We start from the raw sequence: 15,321 nt of genomic DNA, 5'->3' as shown, positions 1-15,321 counted from the left end.
GAAGATGAAATAATCAGGACATTGCCCGAATCAACCCATCAACCCATCCAGAACCGGTTTTTGGTCGTCTACGGCTTTACCTGCTCCGACGGTACGTAATCGCGTGCGAAGGAAAAGCAAAGTGGGTGCCTACCGAAAACCGGCCAGCAGATCCGGGTAAGAATGCAAAGACCGGCGGTAACAAGAAGACGGTTCCAATAAAAATCAGTTCCCCGAATTGACTCCCACATCATTCGCGATCAGCGAACCGTTGGAAGTTGGTGACCCTCGTAGGTACCACGGGACGCACACAGCGCACACCGATTAAGGTTCGTTAACCACCAGGCAACAACGAGTCTTTCCAATTGCACCAAACAACGCTTAGAGAGGGGGAGTGAACGGGCAAGAAGTGAAAGTTTGTTGTAGTACAGTACCGCCCTTTTACAAACTATCAAGGTAGGGCAAGAAGTAGGGTGCGGAACTATGCGGAAGAAATTAGCAAATGCAAATTAGTGTTCCCCTTCAATCGCTTCAATATATCGACCGCAATCCAACACATCTATACGATCTTATCTATTTTTAATTTCAGCTGTTCGATTATCTCCAGCAGTCTTCGAACCAGCGACAGCAGGATGGCTGAAGTACAATATCTTGTGACGGCCTTATTTGCTCTATTTGTTTGCACTGGCATTGGAGTCCACTCGGAGGGGTAAGTTGTCCTCTTTCTTCCACCGCAACAGCAACGTTCGACTGTGTAATGCAATTAAAAGAATTATAAACCGAACGTACATGGTCTCCATCCTCGAGCACTTCAGACAAAAGCCTGACAGTGTTGAACAGCTATCACTGATTGTTGTTGCCTTGCGTTGTCACTCCTGTTTGTGATATGAATTTTACACAGAAATGCTTTTTGATGGGTTCACTCCTAATGGCGGTCGCCATCATTGTGGCCGTTGGTATCGCATTGCCGAAAGCAGACAAGTCAAGAAAGAGGTGCCCCGAAGACGACGACCGTTTCGCCAATGGATTTAAATTTCACTTTCTTTACCTCAGTATTTTTCCTTCCTTTCTACTTCCAGCGAAGCCGTATGGGGCTACCAGTGCAAGAACGATCGCTGCGTCAAAACGGCCATCTCGGAGGAATCATACCCGGCGGCGAACGCCATCAGCCTGCCAGCATGTCGGCTGTTCTGCGGCGAAGGGGCGGGCCTCCTCTGGCCACAGCCAACCGGGCAGCTGGCGGTGGAGAACGAGCTCGCCCACATCGACCCCGACCAGGTGTGGTTCCAGTGGGACGAAAAGCTGACCCAGCTCGTCGGTCTGTGGGAAGCGAACAGGGACCGCTTCCGCAGCCAGCTGAAAAAGCGTGCCCAGGGCCCGGCGCTCAAACCCGGCGGCAAGGCGGTGCGCATCAAGCTGAACGTTACGGATGACTCGCTCGCGCTAAACTACGAAACCGACGAAACTTACTCCCTAACCGTGGGGGCCGGCTCTAGCAAGGACGAGCTGCAGGCAACGATCGAGGCGAAAACGTTCTTCGGTGCCCGGCACGGCTGGAAACGCTGTCCCAGCTGGTACTGTACGACGACATCCGGAACGAGCTGCAGATGGTAGCCCGGGCCCGGGTGTCCGATGCACCGGCCTTCCCGCACCGTGGCCTCGCCCTGGACACGTCGCGCAACTTCATCGATCTCGAGTCGCTGCGCCGCACGCTCGACGGCATGGCGATGGTGAAGCTGAACGTGTTCCACTGGCACATCACGGACTCGCAGAGCTTCCCGCTAGTGGTCAAATCGCGCCCCACCCTGCACACCTACGGGGCGTACAGCCGGCGGGACGTGTACACGGCGGACGACGTCCAGCGGCTGGTGCAGTACGCGCTCGAGCGCGGCATCCGCATCGTGCCCGAGCTGGATGCACCGGCCCACGTCGGCGAGGGCTGGGAGAAGCTGGGCGTGACGGCCTGCTTTAACTACCAGCCGTGGGAGAACTACTGCGTGGAGCCACCGTGCGGCCAGCTCGATCCGACCAAGGACGCGGTGTACGACATCCTGGAGGATGTGTACCGGGAGATGAACGCCATGTTTAACCGGTCGGACCTGTTCCACATGGGCGGGGACGAGGTGTCGGTGCGGTGCTGGAACGCAACCGGCAGCATCCAGCGCTGGATGGGCGAGCAGGAATGGGGCCTGCAGGAGGGCGACTTCATGAAGCTGTGGAACTACTTCCAAACCGAGGCACTACGCCGGCTGGACAAAACGCTCCCGGTGGCGGAGGGTGGTAAGCCGCGCCCGATCGTGATGTGGACGAGCAAGCTGACCGAGTCGCCCTACCTCGAGCAGTACCTGGACAAGGACCGGTACATCGTGCAGGTGTGGACGACGGGCAACGACAGCAAGGTGGCCAATCTGCTGCAGAAGGGCTACCGGTTGATCATGTCCAACTACGACGCGCTCTACCTGGACTGTGGCTTTGCCGGCTGGGTGACGGACGGTAGCAACTGGTGCGCACCGTACATCGGCTGGCAGAAGGTGTACAACAACGATCTGATGGCGATCGGTGGCCCGTACGCGCAGCAGATACTGGGCGGCGAGGCCGCCCTCTGGACGGAGCAGTCCGACACGCACACGCTGGACAACCGTCTGTGGCCCCGGCTGAGCGCGCACGCCGAGCGGCTGTGGAGCAATCCGCGGGCCGGCTGGCAGATGGCCGAGGCGCGCATGCTCCTTCACCGCGAGCGGCTTATCGAGGAGGGCATTGCGGCCAACAGCATTCAACCGAAATGGTGCCTACAGAACGAAGCCAACTGTCCGATCGGGGGCGATGGTGGGCGTTCGTAAAAAGATGATGGAAACAAAACAAAACAAAACCGCAAAAGTAGAAACATTAAGCTCGGGGTGTACATTGAGGTGGCAGATTTGGTTCTTCCCCCTGTTGTTTTGTTTGCCCTCCATGACACCATAAAATTCCAAATTCATTCTGCTTCCCAATTGGCTTCCGGTCGTTTGCTAACGTTACTTTCGTTGAAGTTTGAAATTGTTAAAAAGAAGAGTGAAAAATCCGACAGAAGCGAACAAATTTGAGTATATATATAAATAAATGATACTTGTTTATTGTGTTTACACTTACTTGTTCGTGGTAGGTTAGTTCACTGTTTATAAGGGGGAGCGATATTTTGCCTTTTTACATACAGAAGCTGCGCAAGTTCTTTTTTTTTTCAATTCGTTTCTTCAAATTTTGGATTCTCTAGGACAGCAGCTCCAGTCAGTTTTCGAAAAGCAAGAAGGAATGGATGATCGTTCAAATCGACGGTAGCAGCAGCAGCAGCAGCAGCAGCAGCACACTCGTGTTTGTACGATCACTCTCCTTGCCGGCCGATAAGACATTCGAGGGTGTGAGGACTTACTTATCAAGAAAATGGATTTTTTCTTCAAATAATCAAAACGTTATTTCCTCTTCCGACGTCGCATGAGTGTATGTGTGTGTATGAGAGAAGCGACCCAACTGCCTCACCGAGGGTGGAACTATCCCAGCGCGCTGTACGGGAATCACAATAAAAAAATCACCGCGACTAAAGGGGGAGGAATTTGAAGCGTGGATGGTGTAAGGACACCTATTTAAAGTACGGTTTACCCAGCGTCGTTGATGGTTTCGGATGATTCATGGATGTATCCGACACGATGGGCGGTCAGTTCATCAGGCTGACCCACTTAGAAGTTGCCCAAATAATCGCTCTCCGTCGGGGGACCAAACTTGTAGATCAGGGTGGCTAGGAAGATGAACACGTTGTGCATGAGCAGAGCGTACCCCGGGTACTTGTCGGTTCGCGACTCGTTCACGGTAAACTCGGCAATCATAATCCAGATGGTGGCGATGATCGAGGTGAAGCCGAGCACGAATCCGGTGAAGAGAAAAACCTTGATGCCTCTACCGCCCATGATACCGCCCGTGTAATTGGGAGCGCCGTGAAGCTACGCAACGAACGAGATTATTAGTACTGGAAAACACTCTCCTCTTTGCTGCCCCTCCTTCTCTCTACTCACCATTTCGTTCGTTACAGCATTCACCATGATGAAGCTGATCGTCCCTAGGATACCGCAGATGTAGTAGGAAAAGTTGAACGATTTCGGGTACACCGATGCCGTGTCGATGATGATCCACCATCCGGAGAAGAACTGTCCCAGGGGGCAGGGAAGCATTGGATTTGTATATTGCGTTTAATCAAATTAGTGCCATGGGGTGAGGATGAGTCACACTTACCAGCAGTGCTGCTACCACCGTCGCAAGGATCGTTCTTCGGGGAAGCACTTCGAACCAGTACGCCTGGCGAATGCTTTCGATTATCGCCATTGTGATGTGTGTTTGTTTGTTTCGTTGTGGTGGGTAGTGTTGGTTCGCGCTCAAGAAATGGCAATCGTACCGTGTGCCGTTTCACTTTCCTTTGGTTGCGTCAACTATTCTGTAACTTTGACGGAACACAAGACACAGATATCGACAAAAAGCACTCGCAAGAGAGGGATTTCCTTGCACAATCGTGATGTTTTTCCGTTTTTTGTTCTCCGTTTTCTGCTTTGATGAGATATGTTTTATTGACAGGTAAATAAGCAAAAGATTGCTGGAAATGACAGCAGCGCCTCGATGAAGATCATTTTTGACCAGTTGTCATTATGCTTTGTCCCATAGTTCTCAAAAACCGCGAATTGTGGAACAAAATGTAAAAAGGATGCGTTTTTTTTTGTAATTTTCAAATAAACAGATGGTTAATTTCAGCACGTAAGGACCACTTTAATGTATGTTTCTCCATTCCAAAGAATTTCCCACGACAGATGCCATCAAAATCAGAAAAGGTCTTCAATGCTCTTTTCCAGTGAAAATACTACAACAATATTGATGTGGGCAATACAGGCGACTCACATGAAGCGCATTATTTTTACTAAGCTTAAATTCTAAAGTAATTTTAATGTGCAATAATCTCGATTTTGATATTTTTGAGATTATTATAAAAAAACAAATTAAGGCTACTGCATCTATAGAATATCATAATTGATTTATTTAAAATTAATTTTCTATTTCCAATCACATTGTATTCTCCCAACTTAATCTACACCACCTCGACTAGCTTCATTTTTGGCACGGTGCTGCTGCCCGTTGTTTGCAACAGATAAACGATCACACTTGGAATGATATTAACATACGCAATGTATAGTACATAAGGAACTGCCGAACTGCTGCTGTTCTGAAAAGGCGATTTAAACCATATTCCACGCCTTGTTGCATCACGTAAATGATGCGTGCTAAATGCAACGAAAGCCATCGCAATCAACATACGCAATTGATTGCTAGCGCGCTTCGTAAGGATAAATAAGATAAAAATTACTACACATATCGTTGAATTGTGAAGAAATGGTCTTCGGTCGAGATTGGTGGCATCCTAAAAATAAAAAAAAAGTTACTTGGTAGATCTTTTTAAACAAAAGCAATCATAAAAGCGCTCTCTACCTGCAGTCTGAATGACTTTGCTTCTATGAAATGATCCAAATCAATGCATGATGAAATAATAGTTGCCACGAAAAGCAGCCAGGAGTACTCGTGTCGCGTAAGTTGATGTTTGAAGTTGAAAAGGACCAGCTCCGCGACTATGCACCCGATAAAGGCGTGCGTGGCATTGTCAATGCAGGCTCGCACAAGAGCCGGCTTCTGCGCGGATTCACCCAGTTTATCACCGATCACACAAACACAACACAAGATTACATGCTTTAGCACTAATAGCAGGTTCCAATTCATTTGAAAGGAAAGTTGACGAATCAAACTGTTCAGCGATTCGAATAAATTGTGAATACAGGAACGAAGGATGATTCAATATTGCTGCAATTGTTTACAAACAAACGAGCCGCGCACAGTGAGTTTCGCGGCGGACAAGGATTGACATTTCAGTGGTGCTGTTAGTTATTAAAATCGGAATGTTTCGACTAGTTTATTGCTTTTTTTTAATTATCTGTTTTTTGAAAAAAATAATTCAAATAAATTGAAAAGAATATCAAGCGAAAAACAATAAGTAGTTTTCATTTCCCCAAAACATCCGTCACATCCCTTCAGAAACGTTTGATAGTCTGTTAAACAACACACTGGGAATTGAAATCATGAATGGTCATAATAATTTAAAAACACTGCTTTGAATAAGTGAAGTACGTTCCGGTGCGAACCAACCAGCTTTATTTAGTTTCTCGGAATGGAACGATCAGTACTAGGTTCAAAATTTAGAACCAAGTATGTTCGGTCGTATCCATCAGAACGGTCAAAGTGTAATTGGAAAACAATAAATGAGCGAGACGATTGGAATGATCAGAACGATAGTAACGATCGTATGGTACACATTACAAGGCCCATAAAATCGGCCATAAATCGAAATGAGAGACAAAAATAAAAAATGTCCCTTAGCATTCGGATTCAAATTGCAAAAAAAAAAAATAATACAAAGTTTCATACGACGCCAGTCGAGCCTTCCATTATGATAAACACTACCGTAATAAGTTAATTATTTTGTCTTTATTTAACTGATCACTTATGAAGCTTTACTATTTGTGACTTCTCGTTCAATCATTAATTAGGTTAATAAACCCTACACATACAAGATTTTTTAGGTGTTCCTCATGGTTCCTCATATTTTTTAGTTGTTCCCTAAGGATGTTTGCATAATTCGCAAATAATGGGCCGATCCTAATGCTATGTAGGGCCGATTTAAAAATAAGTAGCAAATAGGTAGCAAACATCCTGAGATGATTGGGAAAACCGGCAGGAGATAGAGCCTCTCATGAGTTTTTATTATTGCACTGACCTCCGGACATGATCGTTCTTAGATTACCGCTTCCAACAGAAATATTTAAAAACTAATTCACTCAAACAATCGAGACTCTGTTGCAACAGAACAGCGATCAGCTGATTGCACGTGCTATTTCTTCATTTTGACTCAATTTTTAAACGAAGTAAAAAAACATCCCCTTCACTCATACGCAGCCACGTTTACACAGCCGTTGGGCGCTTTAATCTGGTCCGGTCAGTTTAACAAACAAAAAGAAAGAAAGAAAAACATCTGAAACTGCTTTTCCTTTACTGTGCACATGCCGCGCGCATCTCATCGGCAACCAAAAATAAACACGCTGCAATCGTGTCTCAAGCCGATGACGAACTAAAAATAGTTTCAAACGGTCAGGGAGGCAATAAACCCTTTTCTCCCTGGCATCTTCACTGCTGCCCTTGCACGAACACTCTCTCTCTCTCTCTCTCTATCTCTCTTTATCTCCCTTTTCTGCAGATTGCCAACCATTTCAAAACTTCTTTCCTCGCCACGATGGATAGGTCCACTCCGAATCCGGACCTGTTTGAGTCGAATGAACGATCTTCAGTTTGCTCAATGATCTACGACCGCTCCGCACACATACACCAACCAACCGGTGTTCCATTTCTGCTCGGTCACAGGAGACACGGTGGTCAGTTTGCCATGAAGCAGCAGTTGGTACAGTCACCCGGTCGGTTGTTCGGGTGGAATCCCTCGAGCTCCATCGCCAGTAGCAGATCGTGGCCATGGATCGTCAACCTTGAGAGAGAGAGAGAGGAAATTTGTTCACTGTTCAATCGGAAAGACATTTGTTTACGACGACACTAGCTCCTAGCGGGATGTCAGAGAAGGGTGTTGCCCTGGACGAAGCAGAGCTGGTCCTGGGCTGGTGGACGACATGTTTCCGTACTTTGCTGTTCTAAACAGTATCATTTGGTTGTTCCAAACTCCACGATCTAATGATATATACCCTTGAATTGCCCGCCGGGGAAAAAAACATAAACGTAATCTGTTCGCCTGCATGGAGCGGAATAAAGGTTGTGGGAGGAGCGTTTCATTTACGGTCTGTTGAAAGCTTAGATGAACCATTTGGTAAGAAAGATGGCATCGTTTGGAAATTGCGATACTGATACCTAAACAGAGAGAAAAAAAGATTTCAAATTTCATAGAAGGGAAAATAGCAACGCTAAGCTGAGAAAGAATCTGAACGGGTAGTGTAATTAATTATTTATGAATACCATGTGTGCCATTTTACTGCGTTTGGAAAGGAGCCGCCTTGTGGGAGGAAATTATTCATTTGCCGACCATAAGATATGTAGCGAAAAGAATGCGAACAGTGGATTAGAGATTGGAGGAGTTGGTGATTTATGGTTTGGTATATTCTTTCGAAGATAAAAAAGTGTACTCAATGGAAAATGTAAATATGTACCAATATTGCATATTTTAGGCATTGGGTTTAAAGGAGTTTTTTTTAAAATAACTTTAGTTAATCTTAAGTTCATATCTCATATAAACACTTTAAAAATGATTTTAATGATCTGCGTGCATGGACCAATTCCCAACAAAATAAACAACACCAGAACTGTTCATCAAGCTTAACATTCTATTATCAACAATCAACATCGGATTGGATCCGATGGATCTTTACGAATATTGAAAGATACGAATGTGTGAGAAGAAGAATCTATAAACGTGAGGAATCTAAGAACTAGCTATAAAATTGGCATGTTAATCAATTCTGAACGTGTTGCAAGCCAATTAGATATAAAGGCATCAGATAAAGAGTAATGGATTATCAACAGGAGGGATGTCGCTAGGGATGATAGGCAGGTGACACATTAACGATCACGTCCTGCCCAAGTCCACGGTTGGCTTCGAGTAAAGCCGAAGAGAGTCTCCAATATTATTATTCACAATATTGTGAAGCCTCGGAATTTTTTCGATTTTTGTGTGACTTCGGGTCAATGTCGTAAGTTATGGACAGGCCGAGGACGTTTATATGTCCCCTGCCATAATGTTCATACATGTCTTCATATATGACACTACAATTAAATTGAGGTCGAAGCGTGTTGCAGAAATTGAGTAAAACATGGATCATCCATAAATAACGTACCACCAAAAATGATAATGTTACACCCACTTCTTATGTAACAAAATTTTACGCTGGATGTAACTCCCTTTTTTGTTGGAACGCTTTGTACGCGGAGGGCGTTCGCAGGCACACTTTTTCATATATTTTTAATTAACAAAAAGAACTATCATAAAAAGGCTTTTTTGAGAACACATTTTGTTACGCAATTAATTGAAAGTCCCTTAGTTCGCTTCGTCACAGTTGACGGACACACCACTTATACGGCTCAAGTAGGGCATCTACGACGCATTCTCTCCCCATAAGAACACATGTGTACACTTGTCAATCCTTATGTAGCATATCTACAATACAGAACATATTATAATACACAATATCAGATAAAGACACATTGTAACACACCCCGGAAAGCCAAATCACACTATTGTACCAAAACATTGAGACACACTTAGCGAAAACAGTCCAAACGCGCAACATAAGCAATTCAATCGTTACTGCAGCAAAGTAGACAAACACAGAACGCATAGCAACTTATCGTTAAAAGCGCAGCGTAGGCAAAGATCGACGAACGCACTCGTTCTTTGGTTAGAACAGTTGAAACGTTCCAGAACTTTTGTAAAAAACACTAAAAGCGCAGCATAGGCAACGGCAATACAATAGGCAATACAATGTATAAATTCAATTCAATCATATCAATAACCTTTAATTGGCACAAAAACACATTCCATAACATCTTTTGAGTATAAATAAAACCAACTCCGTCAACCAAACAAACCAAACAAGATAGGACGTTACGCCTAAAAACTTAGCCTACCCAACGTTTCCAGTAAGAGAAACCCCTTCCGGGTTTCCAAGATCGCCTGGACGATCTAGTGTCGAAAAGTCCGCTTTGAACAAAGTGTTATTCTACCTCTATACATGTCAGCGAAATACTGACCTACATACACTTACCCCCTGACACTTACTTACACTGACAACATATTTCAAACCACGTATAGATTTGAATAATTCGTAGATTTGGTTATCTTACATAAGCGTAGCATACAAATTAGTTATAGCTAGTTAAATTGGTAAACCTAGTTCATAAGGGATTTAGTTTGACCAACTAAGCCTATGGACGGCGCACCATATGAGACGAAAAATAAGATTTGTTGAATTGTTCATTTGCACGTACAGGTGGATGATCAATAATAGTGCACTTGAAAACTATTGCGTTCATCTTATTTTATCACATTTATCAACAAACTAAAAAAGCAGGATGAAAGAAAGATCATTTAAAGAATTCTCTTTTTCAGAGCATAGCTAAACTCTTAGAAACAAAAGCAAAAGTGTTGGCAATTCAAAGTCACTGTAAAAAATGAATAAAAAATCCACCTGCAATAATTCACACTAACGCAGCGCTGTAGATTATGCTTGCACCTTAATTAAGCGACTAAACAAATCGATGACATGCGTGTCCTTTCTGGTACACCGTCGGTTTGGCAGCGAATGCTAGGAAATGTTTAAAAAGGCTGCACTGAAAGTGATCCAAACCGTTGCACTTTCATTGATCCTGCCAATCGTGTCGCTTTTGTTGGCGCCGATCAAGACTAAGATCGATCAATTTCCGTGGCGACAACGAACGCCTGGTTGTCTTCTGCTCAAAAGTCGCCAACAAAGCACACATACACACACACTAAACACCTTTTGGCAACGCGCGCATCTAGTCTGCTTTGCTTTTCGCTTTCGTGTTCTTTCTTCCGTGCAGCACCGCCCAAGGCGCCACTTTTGTTTTCCGATACAAGCAAAAGTGATGTTACTATGCAAAGAGCGAGAGAGCGAGTTTTTTTTATTTCGTTGTTGATCGACCACGATCGACATTCCGACCGACGCGCTGACCGACATTGGCGCGTTGTGGGTAATGATGGTGAAGAGACAAATTTGTTTCCCTGCCTATTCTTGTCACCTCAATAATGCGATCGTATTGTCGTTTGTCTGGCCTGAGCTATGTGTGTGTGAGGTATCGTGTAGAGGGGTTTGGTTATTTGTTTTTGTATATCTGTTTTTATATGACAAAAAAAAACCATTCAGACACACAAACCGAAAGGACACCGACAACCGTTCGGTGACGATGCCATTTTGTCACGAGCTTCGTCGCCTCCGCGGCGGGTAGAATACCTCATGATCCACTCCCCTTTCTCCCGTTCCCTGTGTGTTGCATTGCTGTCACTGTTACTGAAAAGCCTCAAGTACAAACACTAACGCCCGTTTGCATCTCCCACCGGCTGCCACCGTCGTTTGCTTTTGTCAGAGATGTCGTCGAGCGGCGGCGTAAAAAATAGCGGCATTTTGAATGTGTCAACCACGTTCATGTTTAAACGGCCGGTCCGTTCATCTGCCCGTTCTGCACGCTTTCCTTCTCACCCTTTGGGCGGGGTGCTGTCGACATCCGTCTGCCAGCACGCGAACTGATTAGCGGTAGGAAAAAGGGCTTTTTTCGCGCGAAAAACCCCACGGTACCGTGACCATCAAACACTTCAAACGGTTCTGCACCGAGCCGGGGAGTAGGGACGAATGGATGGTTCAATAGCAAACCACCCGTCACCCATTCGAACATGCGGGTTGCGTTCACGAAGGAAGGGGGGTACTGCTGCTGCTGCTGGTCGGTGCAATTGTACCATCCCTCGGGTTGAACTTTTCGGCCAGCAATTGCGCGGTTTCGGGAGCACCCGTTCGGCAGGATGCGTTCACTATTGTTCACCGTGTCGCGGGAGTCGTACCGTGATCGTGACGCTTGTGTTCGTGCTACTTTCTGGGCAAGATCGTGTTGATCGGACGGGATTAACGGCTAAGGAAAGTCGGTAGCAAAAGTGTTCGCGCGTGTGAATCGGGTGCTGCCGGGATTAGTGTTTTTCGTTTGCTTTGGTGAACTTTGCACGAGCAAAGTGCAAAACATTATCATTCAGTACGGCGCAGCCAGGAAGCAGCAGAGAACCTGATGAAGTAATATGTTGTGTTGTGTGATGCTGTAGCGCTGCTTGCCTTTTTTGCGACTTTATGCATTGGACTTTATTTTCCAAATCAAATGACTGCTTTAGCAATAATGCTTAATTGATGCCTATTCGTGAGCTTTTGTGTGACAAGATATAAGATAAGATATGAGCTTGTGTATAATTATGTAGAAGATAGCCTAAAGGCACATGACACCTTTTATATTGCCCAAAAATGGCTGCAATTAGACTTATTTTGAAGGTTGGATACAAATGCTTTTTAACTGTGCTGCTCTGCTGTGGATATTTTAATTTTAAATAATAATTATCCACAAATTGAAAAAAGCATTTGAGTGCTTTTGAGATCTTTTTTTATAAAACAGGATTATAATTAAAGCTTTTTCAAACCTGTACAGATAACGATATACAGTATATGATTATGCTTTATTAACTAAACCAACCTACATCTAGCCTGACTTAACCTAACCTCACTCAAACCTAGCTACTTATATTATAACAAAAACAAAATCAAACAAGCCATATTAAAAATCAAAATTCTACGAAACAACACTCATAAAAAGCACTCTACATTTGCAGCGTCTGGAATACAGGATTTATCGTATGGATCCTGTGTCTGATCTTGATCGTATGGAAAAATACGACGAAATGCAACCCTGGTGAAGTGTCTTTGAACATTTTGTAATCGAGTGCATCCCTCAATACTAGAAGGACTCCATACAATACCAGCATGTTCCAAAATTGGACGAACTATACTGCAGCAAAGAGTTCTTAAACAGGAAAGATCTCTAAACTCAGACGAAACCCTGAGCATGAACTCCAGGGGTTTATATGCTTTGGTTATTATATCCTCCAACCGTTGCTTGAAGTATAACTCCAATGTCACAAATAGACGTAACACGAGACATTGAGAAGCTTCTACTGAAAATAATATGAACAATGAAAGTGAGATGGAACTGGAAATAAAAATAAAAATAATGGATAATTTATCTAAAATTTAAATGTATTAAAATTTATAGACAAAGGCACATCAAATTTCCAGAACACCTTGACGAAGGAGTTGAAGTAGAATTGAAGTCTTTCACTATCAGTAGACGAAGAAACAGAGGAAAAAATGACATCATCCGCATATAAAAGATGACCATCTGGAGGTAAAACATTATAAATATCATTGATGAAAAGATCAAACAATAACGGACTCAGCACGCTTCCTTGGGGAACAACCGAAGTGCAAGCATACCTCATAGAACGTTAAGATTTGAATTTTACTCTAAAGAAAAAATCTTTTAGATAATAACTAAGCTGAGTTATACTCGTGACAAAACTACATTTATAAACAACATATGGACAAATACAAAGTTCAAATGCCTTAGAAGTGGTAATAATAGTGGCTTCTTGTATCCTGTGGCCGAAAATTCTATATACCACTTATACTTACGTAGCACCCTTATGAAATCTTTGAGTCGATATGTGGTCAAAGTATTCAAAGGAAGCGATGTGAGAATCACTTCTTCTTCTTATACTTCTTTTGGCTCAACAACCGTTGTCGTTCAAAGCCTGCCCTGTACCCATTTATGAGGTTGGCTTTCAATGAATTTTGGTTTACCACTCCCCCCCCCATAGCAGGATAGTCTGTCCTACGTATGGCGGCACGGTTTATTTGGGGCTTGAACCCACGACGGGCATGTTGTCAAGTCGTACGAGTCGACGACTGTACCACGAGACCGGCCTAGAGGATCACTTCACAAGCTTGATAAACTGGGTCATTCTGGCGACATGCATAACCGTGCTACCAGACATGCCGGCAAATGGCGACGCGTCGTGAAGTTACCAATATTTAGGACATTCAATGATATTCGATGAGAATTCCACACAATCCGTGTCACGGCGAATATATTTACGCCATGTGTGGATGACAGCTAGGTACAGCCATGTTCATTTTAGATTTTTTTTTCACATTTCACGCCGCGAAATTATCTCGATACGTCTGGTTGCCCGGTAAGGTGCATTGGATTTGTACTTTCCGATTTTTTTTGTAATCAAGGGAGACGGCGTTCAATTTTTCTACAATATATTGCTTGTAAAATATGTAAATGTTAATATTTGAATTTTACCAAGATTTTTACCCAAGTTTTACCTTATTTATTTATTTATTTTATCAGTTGTGGTGCACTTCCAGCATTTTACTTTCAACTTGAAAAAAATAACGCTATTTAATCTACTCTAATAAATGCATTTTAAAGGAATAAGTTTTCAAACGAGCAAGCAAATGTGTTCAATTTAATGAAAATAACAATATATATCTAAATGTTGTATGTACAACTCAGTAAAGCATACAAAATTAAATCCTGTAACGAATAAGATAAAAACAATCCTCTTCCATAAGTCACTAAATTGTTGACTATCCTGGGATGAAAAATGTGCGAGAAAATGTTTTTCCTCCAGCTTGCTCCTATCCGTTCACGATCCGCCGATAGTGGATGTCACCTTGCAGTGTTTTGATTTACTTGCCGACTGTCAACATTTGTTATTCTTGTTTTGAACCAGCGCACGCGGACGGAAATGACCGTTTACCGGTTGAACGGTGAAGTGACCATCACCTTTTGACGAATTTTTGTAGCTTAACAACAAGAACGACATTAAAACAAACATCCATAAAAAACCAAACAACCCAGCACGCATACGCAGAGCATGATGGTTTGGGGAGCATTAAATTTAGACCAAATGCAAAACAGTATACCTGTTGGGTTTTTGTGTCTTATCAGAAAAAACAATTCTAAAAAAAAAACTATGCATTTTAATTACGTATGTTAGAAAATATGTAAACGACAAATAAATTCAATCAAATTAAATAATGATCTTGAATTGGACTTCAAATTTCAAAACATTAAATTAAATTTAATGCAGAAACAAGAATTGAAGGGAAATTTCCTTTCCTTCAAATTTCCTTTAGAGAAATAATTCAAATGCTTTAAAGTAAATTTTTCGCTTCAGTTTACTGTTGCCTGTAGTCTTTTTGTGCGACAGTAAGTTGTCGCCCAGTAACGATCCCGAACGCGCACGCACACAACCTGGCGGAGGGCATGCTAATTTCACTCAGTCTTCCACACGCACACAACCACCTGCACACTCAAACGCACATCTACACACAATCCCACCTGTACATCGAGAACGCCGAATTTGAGTGACAAACGTGCCGCCGATGCCATGCCTGGCGGGCCCCAACAGACGCAAAAAATGCTCTTTGAAGGAAGCGTAAACCAAAACCTACCGTGCGCTCGATTTTTTTGGTGGGCTATTCTTAGAAGGTCAGCAAAAACACACGGCCAAAAAGGGCAGCGAAAGCAGGAAACGGGGAAACAGGTTAGGAGGGCTTCGGACCATCGCCACGAGGCATACAGCAGATTACGTACTACACGCCGGAAAGGCAC

At 43.7% G+C, this 15,321-nt stretch overlaps 4 protein-coding genes and 1 long non-coding RNA gene across 7 annotated transcripts in view; 2 read left to right on the top strand and 3 right to left on the bottom strand.

Annotated features, from left to right (window-relative positions):
* The first annotated feature begins 782 nt into the window (after positions 1–782).
* On the top strand, positions 783–3,101 carry LOC120908856 (chitooligosaccharidolytic beta-N-acetylglucosaminidase). Its single transcript, XM_040320305.1, is given in 3 exon segments — positions 783–972; positions 1,059–1,531; positions 1,534–3,101. Coding segments are annotated over 3 exon segments (1,866 nt in total). The 5' UTR covers positions 783–865; the 3' UTR covers positions 2,820–3,101.
* On the bottom strand, positions 3,064–4,591 carry LOC120908859 (transmembrane protein 50A). Its single transcript, XM_040320308.1, has 3 exons — positions 4,240–4,591; positions 4,023–4,154; positions 3,064–3,950 (listed from the first exon to the last, which is right to left on the bottom strand). Exons 1-3 carry the CDS (start codon positions 4,327–4,329, stop codon positions 3,690–3,692), a joined length of 483 nt encoding a protein of 160 aa, XP_040176242.1. The 5' UTR covers positions 4,330–4,591; the 3' UTR covers positions 3,064–3,689.
* A 416-nt stretch (positions 4,592–5,007) lies between these two features.
* On the bottom strand, positions 5,008–5,888 carry LOC120894173 (transmembrane protein 267). Its single transcript, XM_040296601.1, has 2 exons — positions 5,479–5,888; positions 5,008–5,410 (listed from the first exon to the last, which is right to left on the bottom strand). Exons 1-2 carry the CDS (start codon positions 5,761–5,763, stop codon positions 5,081–5,083), a joined length of 615 nt encoding a protein of 204 aa, XP_040152535.1. The 5' UTR covers positions 5,764–5,888; the 3' UTR covers positions 5,008–5,080.
* A 618-nt stretch (positions 5,889–6,506) lies between these two features.
* Positions 6,507–10,726, bottom strand: LOC120895683. Its single transcript, XR_005738370.1, has 3 exons — positions 10,278–10,726; positions 7,785–7,947; positions 6,507–7,573 (listed from the first exon to the last, which is right to left on the bottom strand). It is a non-coding gene; the product is annotated as an uncharacterized LOC120895683 (long non-coding RNA).
* Positions 10,727–11,644: 918 nt separating this feature from the next.
* The window catches only part of LOC120895625 (calcium-binding protein E63-1), a 77,679-nt gene continuing 74,002 nt past the window's right edge, over positions 11,645–15,321 (top strand). For 2 of the 3 annotated variants that reach the window (XM_040299175.1, XM_040299166.1), the window contains exon 1: positions 11,645–11,885. The gene's annotated coding sequence lies outside the window, so the exon portion shown is untranslated. The remainder of the gene's footprint in view (positions 11,886–15,321) is intronic. The other variant, XM_040299183.1, reaches the window with a different exon arrangement.

Source organism: Anopheles arabiensis, chromosome 2, assembly GCF_016920715.1.
Source record: "Anopheles arabiensis isolate DONGOLA chromosome 2, AaraD3, whole genome shotgun sequence".
Taxonomy (NCBI): Eukaryota; Metazoa; Arthropoda; class Insecta; order Diptera; family Culicidae; genus Anopheles; species Anopheles arabiensis.
Note: the sequence above shows the minus strand (reverse complement) of the source record. Positions and strands in the feature narration are given on the sequence as shown.